The sequence below is a fragment of the Lampris incognitus genome, chromosome 13 (assembly GCF_029633865.1).
Source record: "Lampris incognitus isolate fLamInc1 chromosome 13, fLamInc1.hap2, whole genome shotgun sequence".
NCBI classification, from domain to species: Eukaryota; Metazoa; Chordata; class Actinopteri; order Lampriformes; family Lampridae; genus Lampris; species Lampris incognitus.
In genome coordinates, this window is record NC_079223.1 from 7,717,629 (window position 1) to 7,740,820 (window position 23,192).

Consider the following 23,192-nt stretch of genomic DNA (forward strand, 5'->3'; position numbering starts at 1 on the left):
TTCCAACCAAGCAGTTACACACCCGAGTCTACATACAAGGTCCTTAGCAGACTAGTTGACTAATAGACTGAGGTGTGTTGGAACAAAGACCTGCACCCACACCGGCCCTTTCTGGACCATGTTGCCCATCACTGAAATGAGCTTCTCCCAGCAAATCCTTTTTCCTCACCAAATCGTCAAAACTCGCTTCTCGAGTATAAAAAGTGCACAACCGATTACGGTTAACATTTAAAAAAAAAAAACTGTCAACTCTTAATTCCCCAAATCTTTCTCGTCCAAGTTTTGAAAAACTGCAAACGAGTGTTGTGGAAACACCGGAACATCTTGCCACATGTTGGACAAGCTGAAGGCCGTGGTCCATGTTTCAGTACTGCTGGAGAATGAAAGCTTTTACTCTGTCGAAGCTGGGACAGGTGTCATCTATACAGCGCTATGTTTCATCGCTTTTCTTCCCCATTCATGTGTATTGGTGACTGTGGGTTTCTCATACAGCCTGAATTGTATGCATGTATCATAACATCTAGACTTAATATATTGTGAAGTATTCAATAACCATTATGTAGGCGTTAGTGTGAATTCAAGGGGTTTAATTTCCTAGATAAAGTCATTTTTAAAAAATAAACTTTATTAGATCATTACAGTAGTGGGGTTTTTTTTTTTGTGCGGATAACAGAACAACGGAGCATATAAAGGAAGCCACTACACGACAGAAAGTGTGTTCACACACTGTCGATCATCCGAACCAGAGAAGCAAACTGTGTTTTTCCTGAGGTGGCGTCATCGGCAAACTGGCAGAGCTTCCTGTGAGGAGGAAACAGACAGTGTTACTCAAGAGGGACACATTACTACTGTATTAACAAAGACTAATTTATGCAGGATTCTAGCGCAAGCCTCTCACTCGCATCTGCTCCTAAAATTGGGCATATGCAAATGAGGCACATCCATTAAAAGAAGTGACAGATGGAACTTCGGTGATGACCGAAAGTAAGAGTGACAAACACGGCTGAGGAAACGACACCACCCAGGGTTAGCTTCTGCAAACCTGACTGCTGCTGCTGTCACAAAGTGTAAAAATGCAAAAAAGTGGGGCGTCCGGGTGGCACGGCGGTCTCTTCTGTTGCCTACCAACACAGAGTTTGCCGGTTCGAGTCCCCGCATTACCTCCGGCTTGGTCAGGCGTCCCTACAGACACAACTGGCCGTGTCTGTGGGTGGGAAGCCGCATATGGGTAGGTGTCCTGGTCGCTGCACTAGCGCCTCCTTTGGTCGGTCGGGGTGCCTGTTCGGGGGGCGGGGGATAGCGTGATCCTCTCATGTGCTACATCCCCCTGGTGAAACTCCTCACTGTCAGGTGAACAGAAGCGGCTGGCGACTCCACATGTATTGGAGGAGGCATGTGGTAGTCTGCAGCCCTCCCCGGATCAGCGGAGGGGGTGGAGCAGTAACCGAGACGGCCCGGAAGAGTGGGGTAATTAGCCAAGTACAACTGGGGAGAAACCCCCCCCCCCCAAAATATAAATAACTAAATAACATAAAAGTGAAAAGGCCAGTGGCAAAAGGTCTTTCTGTTGCTCTCGTTTTCTAACCACTTGTTTTTCAAGAACGCAAAGCTCCTTTGTGTTGTCAGCTACTTTTTGTTTTTGTCCAAAAATAAATAAATAAAATAAAGAAATTAATTAAAATTTGCCCACAATCTCCTCTAAATATCAATTTGCTCCTGTAAAATCGGTGTTCGAGCCATGCTGTGAGCCCTCATTTCAACATCCTTAGCTGTGCTCTGCAAACAGAAGCCTGACGAGGATGATACGTACCGGAAGACTCTCAGACTGACGGTGTTTTTCTCGAACTCTCTGGCCTTTCTGTGTCCTAACTGAATGACTTCCTCTGGGAGGTTTGCAAGTCGAGCAGCATTGAAGCCATAGCTTTTTGGGCAAGCCCCTGCGATGAACTTGTAGAGGAAGGTGATGGTCTCTTGACTTGGATCCTCAGATTCGTTCTCCACCATGCAGGCCTGAAGAAGAGGTAGAAGAAGAGGCCTGAAGAAGAAAGCCTTTTCACATTTGAGCCTAAAACACGTTTTAAACTTTACGCTGGCGTTAGCCAATTAAACTCTCTGGGTAGACTCAAGAGGGGCTGGGACAGGATGTTCAAGTACAACCCTGACACCTTCAGTCTAACCCACACCACCATCACTGTCCTCCAGTCATGCCTGCAGAAAATATTTAGTGGAAATCTTGGGGTGACACGCTAAAAAGGCTATACGGCATAGAGGAATTTCAGGTTACGTAAGTTAATGCAAAGGTAAAGACACTATATTGTGGTGTATAATTATCTCACATACCATTTAATTCCTTGGCTGATGTGAGATCAGCCAAGGAATCATTATTCATCCATCCATCATCCAAACCGCTTATCCTGCTCTCAGGATGCTGGAGCCTATCCCAACAGTCATTGGGCGGCAGGCGGGGAGACACCCTGGACAGGCCACCATCACAGGGCACACACACACACACACACACACACGAACATGCAAACTCGACACAAACGACGACCCCCAAGGTTGGACTACCCCAGGGCTCAAACACAGGACCTTCTTGCTGTGAGGCGACCGCGCTAACCACTGCACCGCCCAAGCATACAGCGCCTGGTATTCCCAGGCGGTCTCCCGAACCAGGCCCGACCCTGCTTAGCTTCCAAGATCGGACGAGATGGGGCGTTATCAGGGTGGTATTATTAGCCTATCAAACTCCAATCTGAATGTCAATTTGAATCATCAGTTAATCAAGGGTGTGGGTTGCTTAAACATGAATATTAATTATTTGCTGAGAACAAACGCTTCATTTGTGTCCAGCACATCATTTTACAGTATTTAGAAGTAGCGTCCGTTCTTTGAATCATAGCCTTGAACAGAAATTGTATTTCAAATGTCAAGATTCTTGGTGGCCAAAAATTCTACAAGTGCCTATAATGATCTCTGCCAGGCTGCAGCCTGGAGGGGATTACGCATTTGGTTGCGCATATTTTGTGTGTACTGTACAGTTATGACTGTACGATCTAGAACCTCTCGTGGTTGCAATGCCTCTCTTGCTCATACCCCCCCCCCCCATCAAAACTGACAAAACCCTTTTTTGGGGGGGATTTCTTTCTCCCCAATTGTACCCAGCCAATTATCCCAATCTTCCGAGCCGTCCCGGTCTCTGCTCCACCCCCTCTGCCGATCCGGGGTGGGCTGCAGTCTACCACATGCCTCCTCCGATACATGTGGAGTCGCCAGCTGCCTCTTTTCACCTGACAGTGAGGAGTTTCACCAGGAGGACGTAGTGCATGGGAGGATCCCAGTTATTCCCCCCAGTTCCCCCTCCCCCTATACAGGCGCTCCGACCGACCAGAGGAGGCACTAGTGCAGCGACCAGGACACATACCCACATCTGGCTTTCCACCTGCAGACACGGCAAATTTTGTCTGTAGGGACACCCGACCAAGCTGGAGGTAACACAGGGATTCAAACCGGCGATCCCCATGTTGGTACGCAATGGAATCGACCGCTACGCTACCCGGACGCCCCCTTTTATCAATCCATCGTGACTAAAGGGCTCTTAGACTAAATGTACGTGGTATGACATGCATGCTTGGCTATGATATGATTACTACTCAACCTGCCTGTAAGACCTGAAACTGTCTGATAATTCCTGTCTGTCTTGTACGTTTTGGATAAAAGTGACTGTTAAGGGCGTCCGGGTGGCGGTCTATTCCGTTGCCTACCACCACAGGGATCGCTGGTTCGAATCCCCATGTTCCCTCCGGATTGGTCGGGTGTCCCTACAGATACAATCGGCCGTGTCTGCGGGCGGGAAGCCGGATGTGGGTATATGTCCCGGTCGCTGCACTAGCGCCTCCTCTGGTCGGTCGGGGGCGCCTGTTCAGGGGGGAAGGGGAACTGGGGGGAATAGCGTGATCCTCCCACGCGCTACATCCCCCTGGTGAAACTCCTCAGTGTCAGGTGAAAAGAAGCGGCTGGCGACTCCACATGTATCGGAGGAGGCATATGGTGGTCTGCAGCCCTCCCCGGATCGGTAGAGGGGGTGGAGCAGCGACCGGGACGGCTTGGAAGAGTGCGGGCCAAGTACACTTGGGGAGAAAATCCAATCAATAAATAAATGTGACTGTTAAATGAGAAAATGTACAAAAGCAATCTCCTGCATGACCGCACTGCTGGTTAAGGACTTAATGAGAATCATCCATCTGGTAAACACACATGTGATGGGACAACACAAGACATCTTTTTCCATATGAAATCTAAACCCTTACTAAAAAACTGTCAACCATTTTAAACACATAAAAAGAATTGCTGCCATTTGCCTTTGTAGGGCAGTACATTATCACATCCGCATGTGTTACATGAAGCTACTGACCATGTGGCCGAGCCGAACAGCAGCGTTGTTGGCGTAGTCCTCCACCAGTGAGTGGTAATGTGTAGAGAAGAGGGTGCGGCAGCCAATCTTCTCAGCGAGCTCCTTCACAACAGCACAGGCAATGGCTGTGCCATCATATGTGGCTGTGCCCCTACCTACAAACAGATGTTGCAGTTGAACCTCGTTGAAGCACACAAACGCACAAAAAGCCAGCAAATCATCTTCAGACTCAGCAAAAATATCTCTAAATAAGCAATATCTGCCTATCTCAGTAACAAATACTCACCCAGTTCATCGAGGAGCACAAGGGAGTGTTGGGTCCCGTGGTGTAGGATAGTGGCAGTCTCACTGAGCTCTACAAAGAAGGTACTCTCCCCTGGAGAAGATACATGAGACCAAGTTAATACCAGGTTATACTAAAACAAGGATGTCCTGAACATTTCCCTGCGAGTGTGTTACAGAGTTTGGACATTACCAGCCATAATGCGATCTGAGGCACCCAGACGAGTAAAGACCCTGTCCACTGGAGTGAGGCGCAAATTCTCAGCAGGAACATAGCAGCCCAGCTGAGCCAGGATGACAATCAACCCACACTGTACAGGAAGGGAAGCATAACTCTGTTAACACAACACCATGGGGCAGAGATGTGTGTTATGCATGAGGATGTAGAAGATCTGAGATCTGGGAATTCCAGTACCTAAATCCTTTCAACTTGCTCATTCTTGCACAATACAAGCAAATATTATCCAATTGATATTCATGAAAAGCAGCTGAAATTTGTTTCCTCCGTAGGGTGTCTGGGCTCAGCCTTAGAGATAGGGTGAGGAGCTCGGGCATCTGGAGGGAGCTCGGAGTAGAGCTGCTGCTCCTCCGCATCGAAAGGAGCCAGTTGAGGTGGTTCGGACATCTGATTAGGATGCCTCCTGGGTGCCTTCCTTCGGAGGTTTACTGGGCACGGCCAACTGGGAGGAGACCCCGGGGTAGACCCAGAACTCGCTGGAGGGACTACATGTCCAATCTGACCTGGGAACACCTTCCAGCTCCTCCTGGGGAGGAGCTGGAGGGCGTTGCTGGGGAGAGGGACGTCTGAAGTACCCTACTTAGCTTGCTGCCACCGCGACCCGACCCCGCAGAAGATGAATGAATGAATGATATTCATGAATCAGTCACCTACCTGTCTCATGAGGGTGGACTTCCCACCCATGTTGGGCCCTGTGACAAGGACACAGGGGGCGCGGTCTTTTCCTACATCTTCATCACTGCCACCAGGGCACCCGATGACAATGTCATTGGGGATGAAGTCATCTCCAAAAAAGGTCTTCAAAACACACGGGTGACGTGAGCCCCTTAGGTCTAGGAAAGGTGCCGATTGGCCGTCACCCTCAGGAAGCAGCACTTGTGGCCTGGTCATTGGGCCGTCTCCCCCTTGACTGTAGCACAAGAAGCTCAGAAGCACGTCTGAAAGCAAAGAAATGAGAACTCGTATTGGTTTCCAAAGAAGCAGCATAATGAAACACACTAAGCTCAGTTATAAGCTGAACAAACTACACCGCTGAGTCCAGAAATGGCCCAATAGCAGAAAAACACATTATGAGCACATTGCCACACTGGTGTAGTTCAATAATTAACAATGTAATCATCCTTTTCCTTCTGCACGTCCCACTGCACAGTTCATTAAGATGAAAAACAACCAAGCTAATAACCTGCGGCTCATGTTATGTTTCATAATCATTTTAACAATAACAGACATTACTAAACAATCGCTGCCTATTGTGTATTTGCTTCACAGGTATATGTTACTCAAGTACATCATAACTCACTCATGAAATGTATTCACAAACTATGGTTGATATGTCTTATAGTTATTTTAAAAATAACAATCAGTCCAGTCACTAACTATTGTGTATTGGCTTCTTAGGTGTATATTACTTCAGTATATCACTAATCTACCTGACCTACATGTCTTTGGACTGTGGGAGGAAACCGGAGCACCCGGAGTAACCCCACGCAGACACGGGGAGAACACGCAAACTCCACACAGAGGACGACCCCAAGGTTGGACAACCCCGGGGCTCGAACCCAGGACCTTCTTGGTGTGAGGCGACCACGTTAACCACTGCACTACTATACCGCCCAATGTATTGTATTCAATACAGTCAGTGTATTCAATGTATTGCATTATATTAAAATGTATTCAGAGCAAATGACCCTTGCAACCTAAATGCATAAGCCTGTTAATGTCTATTTTCTCTGTTGTGTTGTTCCTTTTAAGAGCAAGAAAATCTTCCTCCAATTCTTCACTATAACAGAACATTTCAAATTTTTCAGTATACTTTAATAATAGATCATCACTATTATCAAATTTGATTAGTCATTTAAATCGTGAAATTTCAAAGTGCTTAAGAAATAAGTCATTTTTACCCAACACAGCCATGCACTGTACACCAGTCTGCCAGTCTCTGTAGTTCTTGTCAAAGTTGTAGAAGAGCCTTCTCATGCAGTCATTCAAGGCAGCGTCTCTCTTCTCCTCAAAGCCTTGCAGCTCCAAGAACAGGCGCTCAATATCCTGGGACACATACCGCTTCCAGCCTTGCCTTGTAGACTTCAGTTGGTATTCCTCAGGAATATTCCTCTCCGGTATGCTATTAGGCACCTCCATCTGGTAGCGGTTTTTTCCAGTGCCACAGTACGCCAGGACCTTACAGCCCAGCCTCTTCTTCTGTCTGTCCAGGTACTCCTGTAGTTCCCTCTCACAGTTCTTGATACCACTCAGGGCCCGGTCGTGCTCTGAGTCAAAACCTGCCTTGGGTGTTATGACACCGGTGGTGCGGGCTTTTTGGTGGTCAAAGGCTGTCTCCCAGCGCTCAAGTTCTGCTGAGAGGTCAGGAAATAGGCCGTCTTTACTATTGGCTTTTAGAGTGAAAATCTGGCGGAGTAGCACAGAATTAAAGTCATCTGTGAATGGAGCAAGGACTGAAATGATCTCCTGCATAATTTTGAAGCCTTCCAGGGTAGAGAGGAAGTCTGCAATCTTACGCTTGCTGTAGGCGACCTCCTCATAGAGAACTGCTCTGCTATCAGGGTGGTCCGGGCCCTTCAGAGGAGTGCCAATGCCATGGATCTTGCTCAGAAGACGCTCCAGATCAGGCAATTTCTTCAGCAGCTCTGTCACCTCAGTAACCTGGGCCTGGACACCCTTTAAGTCTTCCAAAGCATCCAATCTATCCTCGATAGATTTGGGGTTACAGAGTGGAGCACAGAGCCACTGCTTAAGAAGCCTTTTGCCAAATGGAGTACAGCAGGTATCAAGGCGCTCCAACAGTGTTCCCTCTGAACCCCCAGACCCATTCTGGAGGACCTCCAAGTTGGCCAGTGTCACTCCGTCCAGCACCATACGCTGACGGGTCTGGGCAAAAAAGCTGGCAGGGCCAGCTGCTTTCACAACTTGCACATCGACAGGGATGTACTCTTCAAAATTACCCATAGACAGCAGCTCCTGGTCCACTAGACACTTCTTCAGGTAGAACATGCATCCACCCAGGGCTGAGAGGGCTAGCTCGTAACCTTCCTTAGGGGTTAGGCCCAATGAATCACTCTCAGATGTCATATTTTTCAGGACAGTAGGAAGATGGTTGTTGCCCGTCTCCTGATCATTCACAACACTCTCTTTAAAGTAGTCCTCTTCTGCCAGGGTCTTGAGGGTCTTCTGTGCATCCCAAAATTGAGTACCTGCATTAAGCCCTTCCTGCATGGCAGAGGACAGTGAAGCCTTCAGTATTTTACGCGTTTCAAGAGATGGGTTCCGCTTTTCAAAAAGAACTTGTGCAGGTGCAAAGTGTGCCACTAGAGTGCGCAATCGAGAGCAGTGGCGGTCATCTTGGAACTGGCCAACATGGAAATAACCAACAGAGGCATCAACGAAGGTGACCCCATAGGTTCGGCAACAACCTGAGCTCTCCTCCTCAGCCTTCTCCTTTAAACTCAGTAGGTACTTGCTGTGGCTCTCTGAGGGGGCACCGTCCAACACACTGTAGGTTTGGGTGCCTTGTGTAATTATCTTGCACACCTCTCTCTTTACCACACGGTCAAACTTAGTGGGCTTCAACGTGGTCTTGCAGCGGGCCTCCATCATCTCTGGGGTCTCTACCTGCTCTACACGGGCCACCTTGTAGCCTTTCTGAACCATTACGCCAGAGAAACGGCCAAAGGCAATCTCTGGAAAGCCTGAGTGGGCCCAGGTCCCTTTCATAAAGGTTAGGCCCAACTCACTGACCGCTATCACAGCATCCATGTGGTACAGCTCGTAGAACTTCCCCACCTTGTAGAAGAGCACTGTATCAAACATTTTAGCTTTAAGTTCCCACCAGCGCCGCATTCCAGGCGTGCTTTTTAACAGGAAGGCCTCTGGCACATAGAGGGTGGTGGGGTCGTAGTCTTCCTCTCTCTGTTGTAGTCTTCGGCTGTCTTTCCTCTTGCCATCCTGCAACCACTCCAGCTTCTCGTGGTCCCACACTGTGGTGCCTCCACCTGAGCCATTCATCTGGCTCTCAAAGTTGTCGGGGGCAGAGAATGCTGACAGTCGTGACTTAGTGTCGGCTGCAATACCCAGCTGAGCTTGTTTTGTCTTATTAGCAGGAGGAGTGGGGGCTTTGTTTTTTGCCTTTGCAGACTTATCTGTAGGACGTTTGCGCTTCACAGGTTTGACTGGGCTGTCTGCTATAGACTCTTGCTCACTGCTCTCTTCTTCCTCCTCCTTGTTACTAAAGGCCTCCTCCTCCTCCTCCTCTTCTTCTTCTTCTTCACTGCTGGCTGCAGCATTTTCTGGTTCAAATTCCTCACCTGATTCTTCACTGTCTGAGACCACAACAATACGACGGCGCTTCGGCTTATTTTCCTTTACTGTTGAAGCACGGGATGAGCGGCGAGTGGGCTTGGAAGATTTCACTTCCATATTTTCCTGTTCTTCCTCATCAGAAACGTCTTCATCAGTGACTGTCGGCTCATCAGGCTGACAGCACAAATGAGGAGAGAAATGTGGAAATAATAAACGTTTAGTAAAAAAACAGAATAGCTTGCAAAAAATCTGCAATCTATAAACCTATCTATAGCATGCAATCTATAAACCGCACATTGCAAATAACCAAAAAAAATCTATTCAAATTATAATAGTATCATGAGCGAAGTTTTGGCAGAATGTATACAAATTTAACATCCAGAGTGTCAAAATAATGATGAAACTAATAATGCAACAAAAATCACATGATCACCTCCATGTCATCCTCATTCTCCTCTTCATCATCAGATGGGTCAGTGCATAGAGGCATCTTCAGTCTTTTCTCAGGGCTTTCAAACATGACGCTGTCGGCAAGTTCCATTGCATGGCGAATTACAGGCTTGCCACTGAAGAACACCCCTCCGGTTTTGGCATCACTGCTGTCAGAGCCTGCAACAGAGGCCAAATTAAACAAGATAATAAACTTAAGTACACTCTGAATAAAGATACCTTTCAAAAGTCAAAACGACCCAAAAATGTGATGTTCACAATATTTCAGTTACATAAAAAATAGTGGATTGTATCCTTAAACTGTAACGGCAGTAATCTACTGACCATTTGCTGACCTATTTCAGCTTACCTTGGTACTCTCTGATGTATTTGGTACTGACCCATCCTCTGGTAGGAGGTTCATCAAAGAAATGGACATGCAAGCGTTGGTCCCGACCTTGACTCCTCATCTGTTCACCACTCAGAGGCTGGGGTACCACCATGCATGGCCACCAAGGGTGTCCCTCCAGCTTTGCCCACACCAGGGCACCAGCATTGAAAGGGCATGGTGGGCTGAGCAGGAAAAAAAATGGTTAATACATTGATAGTGATAGACGGAAATATGGGCTCAGTGCTATTCTTAACATTACCAAAGAGAATAACTTTAATAAAAATAATGCAGCTGAATAACAACTGCCATTCTTATGCAAAAGAACTGCACTGCCTGTGAAAACGTCACTGACGAAGTCTTCATAAACTATGTTGAAAATACTTAATCATGCCTGTTCACCATCACTACTAATACCATCCCAGTAAGGTTTGTTTAGCATTGGCTATCTGGCTGGCCCCATAGTGAAAGGTGATTGATTAGGAATAATGTAAAAAGGAAAGGTATGGGCTAGTCTACCAGGCTGACATCACACTGAAAACATGTTTTTTTTTAAATTATATTTTTCTACCAACAATTGAAATTTAAACTAAAATAAATCAGACAAAGGTACCCTTTTCAGCCAGTTAGCTATGGCAAGAGGTCACTTAATGTATGGACGTGGCTGGATTCGTTTATTTGTTTGGTGGAGATGTGCACCGGAACAGACTCAGCTCATTCTTGTGCTACACTGATCAGCCAACACATTAAAACCACTGAAAGGTGAAGTGATTTAACATCGATTATCTCGTTACAGTGGCACCTGTCAAGGGGTGGGATATATTGGGCGGCAAGTGATCAGTCAGTTCTTGAAGGTGATGTATTGGAAGCAGGAAAAAAGGGCAAGCATAAGGATCTGAGTGAGTTTGATACGGGCCAAACTGTGATGGCTGGACAACTGGGTCAGAGCATCTCCAAAACGGCAGGTCTTGTGGGGCGTTCCCGGTATGCAGTGGCCAGCACCTACCAAAAGTGGTCCAAGGAAGGACAACCGGTGAACCTGCAACAGAGTCATGGGCGCCCAAGGCTCATTGATGCGCGTGGGGAGCGAAGGCTAGCCCATCCGGTTCAGTCCCACAGAAGAGCTACTGTAGCTCAAATTGCTAAAAAAGTGAATGCTGGCTATGATAGACAGGTGTCACAACACGGTGCATCGCAGCTTGCTGTGTATGGGACTGCGTAGCTGCAGACCGGTCAGAGTGCCCATGATGACCCCTGTCCACCACTGGAAGTGCCTACAATGGGCACATGAGCATCGGAACTGGACCTTGGAGAGGTGGAAGAAGGTGGCCTGGTCTGATGAATCACGTTTACTTTACGTCATGTGGACGGCCGGGTGGGTGTGCATCATTTACCTGGGGAGGAGATGGCACCGGGGATGCACTGTGGGAAGAAGGTGAGCCGGTGGAGGCAGTGTGATGCTCTGATACTCCATGTTGTGCTGGGGAAACCTTGGGTCCTGGCATTCACGTGGATGCTACTTTGACACGTACCACCTACCTAAACCTCTTGCACACTGGGTACAACCCCCTCATGACAACGGTGTTCCCTGATGGCTGTGGCCTCTTGCAGCAGGATAATTCACCCTGCACACACACAGTTCAGGAACGGTTTGAGGAAGAGTTCAAGGTGTTGCCTTGGCCTCCAAACTCCCCAGATCTCAAGCCGATCGAGCATCTGTGGGATGTGCTGGAAAACCCACCCCAAGCCATGGAGGCCCCGCCTCGCCACCTGCAGGACTTAAGAGGATCTGCTGCCAACGTCTTGGTGCCATATACCAGAGGACGCCACCGGGTCTGGACCGCTGGTGGTTTTGACGTGTAGGCTGATCGGTGTATCTCCAAGTAAGGTCGGCATTTAAATGTCACTCGGCTTCTTGCAGCGACCATAGTGTCGACACGTGTTAGGCGTGTTTGACACGTTAAGGCGAGCGATGAAACCCGTCAACACGCCCCCGGGTCCCCCGCGAGGCTGGCTCCGCAGCCGAGGCTCGTTACTTCCGGGTTTTAGCTTTCAGTTTCACTGCATACAACAACAACAAAAACAACAACAACATCGCCCGCCACACGTGGTGACGGAAAACAGGCCAGTTCCCCCCCAACCCGTGCGCACAGCAGCGAGACGCACGACACCACCACCACCACCCTAGCGTGCCCCGTGCAGGGCACGACACCACCACCACCACCCTAGCGTGCCCTGCACGGGGCACGCCATGCTTACCTTCCCCCGGCGGCGGACGCCTTGCCGCCAGCGGGTTTAGCGAGCCCCCCTTTCGCAGGTCTAGACCGCGGTTTAGCTTCGCTGCGTTTGGTGGCCCGCCGCGGCGGCGCGACTTTGGCTTGCTCCTTGGGCGAGGAGTTGGACTTGTTGACGGACGAGGGCAGGTCCGCCTCGGTAGGACAAGGGCTCGGCTTCGGCTTCGAGACCAGCGGCGGGGACTTGCTGAAGAACTTGAAGATCGAGCTTTGCTTGGCCATGCTGGCGGCGGAACGAAGACGCGTCCCGGCTGCTACGCGGGAAAAAAAGCGGCGCGGGTGATGTGGGCGGCGAAAAGGAACCTCGTCCAATGGGGAGCGAGGAACCGTTTGGGAACGGAAGTGACGCGGCGTGCACCGCTTCCGCCTTGTGGCGCGGCGAGGCGCCGATAGGAATCACGGCGCTAACGTGGAGACGAAGAGGAGCGTTGCAGAACGTGGTCGACTTGTCGACGGATTTGTAGATTAATGTCGCGGTTGCGAAAGACTTCCGAACCGCCGGTTGGTGGCGCGCTATGATATTGCAACGCGCTGTAACGTAAATAAGCGCCATGATGTGTGTTGTTGTTTTGCCGCCAGCAGAGCGCAGTACAATATTGGAGGCTTATGAGCCGAACAACAGAACGTTCTCCTGCAGCCCTGCCATAGTAAACCCATTCGTGGCACGAGTCACGATGACGCGCGGTGGTGGCGCGGTCGCCTCGCAGAAAGAAGGTCCCGGGTTCGAGCCCCGGGGTAGTCCAAACCTGGTTGTCCCCGTGTCTGCGTGGGTTTCCTCCCACAATCCAAAGACATGTATGTCAGGTGAATCGGCCATACTAAGTGTGTGTGTGTGTGTGTGTGCGGGGGGGGGGGGGGGGCCTGTGAAGGCCCGGCGGCCTGTCCAGGGTGTCTCTCTGCCTGCCGCCCAATGACTGCTGGGATAGGCTCCAGCATCCCGCCACCCCGGTTGGGCTAAGCGGCTTGGATAATGGATGGATGGATGGAGTCATGATGACATAACGTTCCTGTTTGGTCTATGATGCCCCACCATGTTTGCAGAGGTCGAGAATGACTGATATTACGTCTTGGCAGGTACCAGGCCATTTGTTGGGCATTTCCCACCTTACAGAGTTGGGAGTGCAAATGTTTTAAAAATGGGTGGCCCTGGTGTGAACTGGAGCCTGTCTGTGAATGTTCTCATTCATCCAGGTCATGGTTATCCAAAGGAGTTGAGCCAGGTATTTAACTGGAGCCCTTCTCCCCGCTTTACTCAATTCAACCAAAACCTATTGGGAACAAGTAGCCATAGCCCATTGATTTCCCATCATGCTCCACTGAAGACAAGACTAAGCTTCTTTTTATTTCAATAAATAATTTCACCATCTCATTTCACCTGTTGGTTACCCTGTCTCCGAATGAAGAGGTGTCTCAATGTCTCATGACTTCCTGCCAGTTTTGTTAGGAAAAAGCAATTCTTCTCACATTGACCAAAACCCCGGAGGCTGAGCTGGAGGTGGCAGAGTTGAAAATGCTAAAACCTTCGTTGGGGTTGACGAAGACAGTTCAGGTTGGACGGTTTGGAGACAAAGCAAGAGAGGCGAGATTGAGATGGTTTGGACATGTGTGGAGGAGAGATGCTGGGTATATTGGGAGAAGGATGCTGAATATGGAGCTGCCAGGGAAGAGGAGAAGAGGAGCAAGAGTTAAAGGGAAGGTTTACAAGATGGTAGTGAGACCAGCTTTGTTGTATGGTCTGGAGACAGTGGCACTGATGAAAAAGACAGGAGGTGGAGCTGGAGGAGGCAGAGTTGAAGATGATAAGATTTTCATTGGGAGTGATGAAGAAGGACAGGATTAGGAACGAGTATATTAGAGGGACTGCTCAGGTTGGACGGTTTGGAGACAAAGCAAGAGAGGCAAGATTGAGATGGTTTGGACATGTGTGGAGGAGAGATGCTGGGTATATTGGGAGAAGGATGCTGAATATGGAGCTGTCAGGGAAGAGGAGAAGAGGAAGGCCAAAGAGGAGGTTTATGGATGTGGTGAGGGAGGACATGCAGGTGGCTGGTGTGACAGAGGAAGATGCAGAGGACAGGAAGAGATGGAAACGGATGATCCGCTGTGGCGCCCCCTAACGGGAGCAGCCGAAAGAAGAAAAAGGCTGGCAGTCAATAGGAAGCTTGCCCTGCAAGCTGCTTCACGGCCCTCCTTTGAAAAATGTCCAACTTCCTGAAGGGTCAATGGGGGCGGTTTACACCAACCGGTTACCGAGATGTTGGCAGCGAAACGACCGGTGACACATGGTTAAACTTGGCAACAAAACAATGAGAGAAATATGACGGATGATGCTGGGAGAAACACGGAGAGCTTACTAGAATGGGGAAACTCAGCTCAGTGAGCTGAAGGAGGCTGTGGTGGGTCGGCACAACTGCGTTGTGAATGGACCAGATTGGGGAGATTCTGCATTGTTTTGTTTTTGTTTTTTGACCCCCCCCCTTTTTTCCTCCTCAGTTGTACTTGGCCAATTACCCCACTCTTCCGAGCCGTCCCGGTCGTTGCTGCACCCCCTCTGCTGATCCGGGGAGGGCTGCAGACTACCACATGCCTCCTCCCATACATGTGGAGTCACCAGCCGCTTCGTTTCACCTGACAGTGAGGAGTTTCCCCAGGGGGACTTAGCGCGTGGGAGGATCATACCATTCCCCCCAATCCCCCCCCCAACAGGCACCCCGACCGACCAGAGGAGGCGCTAGTGCAGCAACCAGGACACATACCCACATCCGGCTTCCCACCCACAGACACGGCCAATTGTGTCTGTAGGGACGCCCGACCAAGCCGGAGGCAACACGGGGATTCGAACCGCCGATCCCCATGTTGGCAGACAACGGAGCAGACTGCTGCACTACCCAGACGCCCGAGACTCTGACATTGTTGGTAGTGATGACAGCATGGAGGTAAGCCAAGGTAGCGAGAGAGGGACGGAGAAAAGAGGAAATAATTTTGCCGGAACCATTTCAAAGAAAATCAGGGGTAGCGGATGTGACGGGGGAGGAATAGAGGAGAGAGCTCGAGGAGGATGGAGTTTAAGATCATATTGATATTGAAGTCCGGTGAAACTGACATCCGGTTTGTCAAAAGATGGGCATTGGTTGATCGTTTGCAGAAATGAGGGCCGGGGATGGCGGGCTGACGGGATGAAAGAAATAGGGCGGTTTAAAGTGGTAGGCGCAAGCCGTGTGGCAAGAGGAAGTGAGTGGAGTACGGGAGTGATTTGGGGCCTGCCGGTTGGAGTCACAATGGAGGAAATCAAGTCAAACCCGAAAGGAGGAATTCTAAAAGGTGCTCGACGGTTGCGGCGGCTGGAGAGGAAGTGAAGACAGGGAGCGCGTTGTGCTCGAGTTTGAGGAGGAAGCGCTTTCAGAGAAAGTGACTCCAGGTTTCTTGCGTTATAACGTACGTACCGAAGCCAACGAGGTGTTACAACTGTCAAAGGTTTGGTCATATGGCCGAGATTCGTACCAACATGTACCCTGACTCTGCAGAATGACGGAAGCTAAGCAGGTGTGGGCTTGGCTAATACTTGGAAGGACGACCTCTGGGTAAAACTGAGTTGTTGCTGGAAGTGGTGTTGGTGGGCCAGTAGAGAGCAGTCCTCCCTGCCCCTCAGCACAGTGACGGGGACGCTGTGCTGTAGGAGATGCTGTCCTTCGGATGAGATGTTAAACCGAGGTCCTGACTCACTGTGGTCATTAAAGATCCCATGGCACTTAGCACAAAGAGTATGAGGTTCCCTGGCGTCCTGGCAAAATTCCCAACCTGGCTCTCTCCATCTGGCCACCTCATCACCCCCCTGTGTAGTTGGCTCTAGCATTCCTCCCTCACCACCTCAAGCTGATGGGTGGTGAGCGTTCCGGAGCAAAGTGGGTGCTCCACATTGGTGGTGGTTGAGGTGTGTTTCCTCCCCTCTCTGTGAGGCACTTTAGGTGTCCACATAAAGCGTAATCCATTATTGAGACATGCGCAGGCAGAAGATGTGCCAGAGGTGGAGAAGATCACGAGTATGAGCAATGTAATCACGACCTAAAATGTTGTAACTGTGGTGGCAATCCCAGAGTGGCTTAAGGGGGATGTGAAGGGATGAAAAGGGAAATGGAAATACAGCAGGTGAGAGCTCGGAGTAAGAGCACATATGCAGAGGCTGCGAGGATGGTGAGTCAGAGAGGAAGAATTGACGCGAGAAGCAGAGCAGGAAAGCAGCCAAAAAAAAGAGCCGGAGAAGGTATATGAGGGAAAAGTCATCGTTGATTTAAAGAAGCTAGCTATTTTCATAGCAGGGGCAGTAAATGCCTCAATGGAGGCTAAATCCAAAACAGAGAATAGAAATAATCGTTAAGGCGGCAGCTCATCATGTAGTTATCAGCGGGCTGACATGGGAGGAGGTGGGGAATGACGTCAGTATTCCAGCAAGCCATGAGCGATCATGGGTTGGATAGTACTAATAATGGTCCTGCTGATATACGGTGGAATGCCAGCAGTTCGTTGGCCGATGGACAGGAATTCCAAAAGTGTGCAGATGATTTATCCAGTAAACCAGATGTCATTTGTGAGCAGGGAACATAGTCGAGACCAAATCTGGATTTCTGGATATGCTTCTGTTAGGTGTACAAGTACAATTGGGGAAAAGGGAAAAAAAAATCCCACCAAAAAGCAAAACAAAACATTAATGTCTAATAGAGAGAGAGAGAGAGGTGTTGACATAGCGATAGAGATATATGGGCGAAGGATAGAACAAGTGAGTCTTCAGATTTTTTGGGTGGGTGGTTTGACGCGAAGTTAACATGGAATGAACATATTCACAAGATTAACTCCGAGTGTAAAAAGATATTGAATGTGGTGAGATGTCTGACAAGGTCAGAATGGGGAGCCAGCAGATCTGCAAGGAAAAATATTTATGCAGCGCTGACTAGACCAGGGTTAGATTATGGGAGGCCCCGTGATGGACTTGGCGGCCTGTCCAGGGTGTCTCCCCGCCTGCCGCCCAATGACTGCTGGGATAGGCTCCAGCATCCTGCGACCCCATTTGGGACAAGCGGCTTGGATAATGGATGGATAGATTATGGGGGTACTGCTTATGGTTCAGCAGCAAAAGCCTCGTTAAAGAAGTTGGCGGTGGTGCAAGCTCAGGCTTTGAGACTTTGTTGTGGCGCTTATAAAAGGACTCCCGTGTCCGCTCTTCCGGTTGAGGCGGGTGAAATGCCGCTGCATCTTAGACGCAAACAGTTAATGACGAACTACTGTGTGAACTCTTCAAGGGTATCCTGCAGATCCAGCAACCATGCTACTCCTCCCATGCTGGGAGAGAGAAAGGGCCACGCGGGAGTGTTTCGCATGGAGCGGTGAGAAAGCAGCTAGAGGGAGGACATTAAGTCAGAACCGGTATACCCCTACAGCACCATTACCACTAACACCCCCCTGGCTGTTCCCCTCGGTGTCAACTGATTCATATATTCTGGAAAAAAAATGCAGGTTTGTGAAATATTGCAGTTTTGGTTGAAGCGAGGTTAAAAACGTGTCATACATTTGTCCCAGTATGTACAGATGGACCCAAGGATCCTAATACGGGGAGCACAGGTTTTGCTTTTATCAGGAATTTGACATTTCTGGCTGGAGGGAACCATCCAGCCCACAGCAGTGCAACACAAAGACAAAAACAAACGCACATATACACACAAAACTACTAACACATGTACCCCCCAAAAAAAAATCACTGTCCAAGGGAACGAACACCAGTCAGGATGACTGTCGGAACCGCCGGTCTGCATGGGCTAGCAGTTAGCTTAGCCTGCCCCGCTTCCGCGTCCTGTCAGACCGCCCTCGGTGCTTCCTCCTCCAGGCAGGGGCCTTGGTCCTTGGGCCCACCGGATGCAGCAGACCAGGCTCCCCCGGCCGATCCAACGCCAGCTCTCCCAGCCAGCCACCTCGACACACCTCCCCGCACTCCACACAACGACACCAAAAACACCACAGTCAACGCCAGGCGAGGCCGCCATCAGACCGCCCTCGGTGTTACCGGAACTACCGGTCTGCATGGGCTAGCAGTTAGCCTGCCCCTGTGTGGGGGCCGTGGTCCTTGGGGCCCACAGGACGCAGCGGACCAGGCTCTCCCAGCCATCAGGCGAAGACACAAACTTAAACGCAGACGTGGACAAAGACACTGCATGGACGGTACCGGGTGAGGCCGCCGCAAACGTGAATTCGCGCCGCCATCTTCCCACACCGGAAGCAGAATTGCAGCCTCACGAGTTTCCGGTAAAAGAACGTCGCATCATGGTTCAGTTTACACAGTCGAGATGACGCCTCCTGCAGCAGCATATAGAGGACAGGAGAGTTACACATTCGACAGATGAGTCCTCGAACGGAGTTGTGCGCTGCTTTAGTGTCGTTGCAGTCATTTCCACCTCGCAGGAAGCAGGATGTAGTTGGTGAGAATTATGAAACGGCACAGATTTGAAAACATGCATATGTTGCCCGGCTCACGGGGGGGATAAAGGGCAGTGAAACTGTGGACGCATTAGCAAAACACGAGGAGATCAGTAAATCTGAAGCAGGAGGAGTAATAACCGAAGCATTGGAGGGGCGGCACAGCTGGGATTCAGCACGCACAGGACCACACCTTTATGCAGTGCAGCGGGAGGTGGGCAGAGGGAGGTCAGCTAAAAGGAGCACCAAAGAGGAGAACATCTTTTTTTTCCTATTAGTTTTTTTTGGGCTTCCCCCCCCCCCCTCTTTTTCTCCCCATTGTATCCGGCCAATTACCCCACTCTCCCGAGCCGGCCTGGTCGCTGCTGCGCCCCCCTCTGCCGATCCGGGGAGGGCTGCAGACTACCACATGCCGACGACCCCCCGTGTTGGTAGTCCACGGATTAGAAGAACGTCCTAACAACACCGAGGGCAGGACAGAGCAGATTTAATAAAACACCGCGGTTAATAAACACACCTCCCTCAGGATTATGTGAGTGAGGGCTGTGGAACACAGCGGTCAGGAGTGTGCGTCATTTCTCCCTGCCAAAAACACTCTCACGAGCAACACACGTTGAAGAGGGGGACAGGGAGCTCGGAGCTGAAGAACTGTCTATCAAAAATGTGTCTGACATCGGGTTACCGGGGCATTCATTATTTGAAAGGAACTGGCCTGATCAAAAGAATTTAGTGTTCGTTGAAATATATGTGTGTGTGTGTGTGTGTGTGTATATATATATAGATATATAGATATATAGATATATCTCCATCCATCCATCCATCAGCCGAACCGCTTATCCTGCTCTCAGGGTCACAGGGATGCTGCAGCCTATCCCAGCAGTCATTGGGCGGCAGGTGGGGAGACACCCTGGACAGGCCGCCAGGCCATCACACACACACACACACACACACACACACACACACACACACACACACACACACACACACACACACACACACCTAGGGACAATTTAGTCCGGCCGATCCACCCGACCTACATGTCTTTGGACTGTGGGAGGAACCCGGAGCCCCCGGAGGAAACCCACACAGACATGGGAAGAACATGCAACCGACCCGGGACGACCCGGGACGACCCCCAAGGTTGGACTACCCCGGGGCTCAAACCCAGGACCTTCTTCCTGTGAGGTGACCCCGCTAACCACTGCGCCACCGCACCGCCTACATATATAAATATATATATATATACACACACACACACACACATATATATGCATATATATATATATGTATATATATATAGTCTTTATGCATGCTCAATATGCAATCCTCTGGGGGCTCCGGTTTCCTCCCACAGTCCAAAGTCATGCAGGTCAGGTGAATCAGCTGGAATATGTGTGTGTGTGAATATGTGTGTGTCGGCCCAGTGATGGCCTGACCGCGTGTCCAGGGTGTCTCCCAGCCTGTCACCCAATGACTGCTGGGATAGGCTGCAGCATCCCCGTGACCCTGAGAGCAGGATAAGCGGTTCAGATGATGGATGGATGGATGGATGGATGGATGGATGGATGGATGGATGGATGGATGGATGGATGGATGGATGGATGGCATGCTCAATACAAATCAAAGAAAGGAAGTTGAATCAGCTCATCTGGGCACAAGGTTTATTGACAGAAACGTTTCATCATCATCTAAGTGACCTCTTCAGTCTCAACTGACTGCAGGTACCCCCACCCTTATAAACTATACAGTGGCATAACCACCGAAACCAGTGATCAGTTTCATATGCAAATGACCATGACCATTAACTAGAGTTACAATGGTCATGTCATGTGTACTAGTCACAGAGGACTTGGGGAATGTTTGCAATCACAGCTTTGTAAGATGGCAACAGATGTACTCTTACCCCCCCCCCCCTCCGGTTCAGGGATGGTTGTTCCCTCTTAACATAGATGGCCTCTTTGACAAACCAGCGTTCCTCCCTATCAAGGATGTGCACTTCCTCATCCCTGAAAGAGTGGCCACTGGCCTGTAGATGGTGTAGACTGCAGCATCCTGGCCTGTAGATGGTGCAGACTGTGGAGCCCTGCTCTGTAGATGGTGTAGACTGCGGCGTTCTGCTCTGTAGATGGTGTAGACTGTGGAGTCCTGGTCTGTAGATGGTGTAGACGGTGGAGTCCTGGTCTGTAGATGGTGCAGACTGTGGAGTCCTGGCCTGTAGATGGTGCAGACTGTGGAGTCCTGGCCTGTAGATGGTGTAGACGGTGGAGTCCTGGTCTGTAGATGGTGCAGACTGTGGAGCCCTGCTCTGTAGATGGTGTAGACTGTGGAGCCCTGCTCTGTAGATGGTGTAGACTGTGGAGTCCTGGTCTGTAGATGGTGTAGACGGTGGAGTCCTGGTCTGTATATGGTGCAGACTGTGGAGCCCTGCTCTGTAGATGGTGTAGACTGTGGAGTCCTGGTCTGTAGATGGTGTAGACTGTGGAGTCCTGGTCTGTAGATGGTGTAGACTGTGGAGTCCTGGTCTGTAGATAGTGTAGACTGCAGCATCCTGGCCTGTAGATGGTGCAGACTGTGGAGTCCTGCTCTGTAGATGGTGTAGACTGTGGAGCCCTGCTCTGTAGATGGTGTAGACTGTGGAGCCCTGCTCTGTAGATGGTGTAGACTGTGGAGTCCTGGTCTATAGATGGTGTAGACTGTGGAGTCCTGCTCTATAGATGGTGCAGACTCTGGAGTCCTGGTCTGTAGATGGTGTAGACTGTGGAGTCCTGGTCTGTAGATGGTGTAGACTGCAGCATCCTGGCCTGTAGATGGTGTAGACTGTGGAGTCCTGGTCTGTAGATGGTGTAGACTGCAGCATCCTGACCTGTAGATGGTGTAGACTGTGGAGTCCTGGTCTGTAGATGGTGTAGACTGCAGCATCCTGGTCTGTAGATGGTGTAGACGGTGGAGTCCTGGTCTGTATATGGTGCAGACTGTGGAGCCCTGCTCTGTAGATGGTGTAGACTGTGGAGTCCTGGTCTGTAGATGGTGTAGACTGTGGAGTCCTGGTCTGTAGATGGTGTAGACTGTGGAGCCCTGCTCTGTAGATGGTGTAGACTGCAGCATCCTGGCCTGTAGATGGTGCAGACTGTGGAGCCCTGCTCTGTAGATGGTGTAGACTGTGGAGCCCTGCTCTGTAGATGGTGTAGACTGTGGAGCCCTGCTCTGTAGATGGTGTAGACTGTGGAGTCCTGGTCTATAGATGGTGTAGACTGTGGAGTCCTGCTCTATAGATGGTGCAGACTCTGGAGTCCTGGTCTGTAGATGGTGTAGACTGTGGAGTCCTGGTCTGTAGATGGTGTAGACTGCAGCATCCTGGCCTGTAGATGGTGTAGACTGTGGAGTCCTGGTCTGTAGATGGTGTAGACTGCAGCATCCTGGCCTGTAGATGGTGCAGACTGTGGAGTCCTGCTCTGTAGATGGTGTAGACTGTGGAGCCCTGCTCTGTAGATGGTGCAGACTGTGGAGTCCTGGTCTGTACATGGTGCAGACTGTGGTTTACATCTGGGCAGCTGTTGTCCTTCTCCTGTCTTCGATCGGCTGGTCCACTGTTTGGGCGTCTTCCTGGCTTTGACAAACGCCCAGCTAGGATAACCACACTTAGCCAGGGCCTGTCTAATGCGGGGTTTCTCCCCGTCCCCGGCTGCTGTGCTGGTGGGGACGTTGTCATAGCTCTTTATCTCTTTTTTTGGTGAGTGTGTGTTAGTTTGTGGGGGTGGATAACTCTGGTTCACACTCCAACATAGTGGGTGGTGGTAATGCACGTTAACACTGGTTGCCACCGTCCATAAACTGGAAAAGCAGTGGGTAAGTGTCAACGAGCAAGAAACATACAGCACATGGCGTGCGGGTAAGGTAGCGGTCTATTCCGTTGCCTACCAACACGGGGGTCGGCGGTTCGAATCCCCGTGTTGCCTCCGGCTTGGTCGGGCGTCCCTACGGACACAGTTGGCCGTGTCTGCAGGTGGGGAAGCCGGATGTGGGTATGTGTTCTGGTCGCTGCACTAGCGCCTCCTCTGGTCGGTCGGGGTGGCTGTTCGGGGGGGGGGGGGATAGCGTGACCCTCCCACGCGCTACGACCCCCCGGGGAAACTCCTCACTGTCAGGTGAAAAGAGGCGGCTGGCGACTCCACATGTATGGGAGGAGGCATGTGGTGGTCTGCTGCCCTCCCCGGATCGGCAGAGGGGGGCGGAGCAGCAACTGTGATGGCTCGGAAGAGTGGGGCGATTGGATGGGTGCAACTGGGGAGAAAAGGGGGGAACCCCCCCCCCTGACAAAAAAACAAAAACATATACAGCACCCAGAATGGATTCCACGGCCTCGTCTTGGGAAAG

At 50.3% G+C, this 23,192-nt stretch overlaps 1 protein-coding gene across 1 annotated transcript; it reads right to left on the reverse strand.

Moving 5' to 3' along the window:
- Window positions 1–66: 66 nt before the first annotated feature.
- Window positions 67–12,600, reverse strand: msh6 (mutS homolog 6 (E. coli)). Its single transcript, XM_056291321.1, has 10 exons — window positions 12,322–12,600; window positions 10,045–10,247; window positions 9,679–9,854; window positions 6,833–9,419; window positions 5,586–5,869; window positions 4,887–5,004; window positions 4,698–4,787; window positions 4,412–4,566; window positions 1,811–2,010; window positions 67–801 (listed from the first exon to the last, which is right to left on the reverse strand). Exons 1-10 carry the CDS (start codon window positions 12,576–12,578, stop codon window positions 720–722), a joined length of 4,152 nt encoding a protein of 1,383 aa, XP_056147296.1. The 5' UTR covers window positions 12,579–12,600; the 3' UTR covers window positions 67–719.
- Window positions 12,601–23,192: the final 10,592 nt, after the last annotated feature.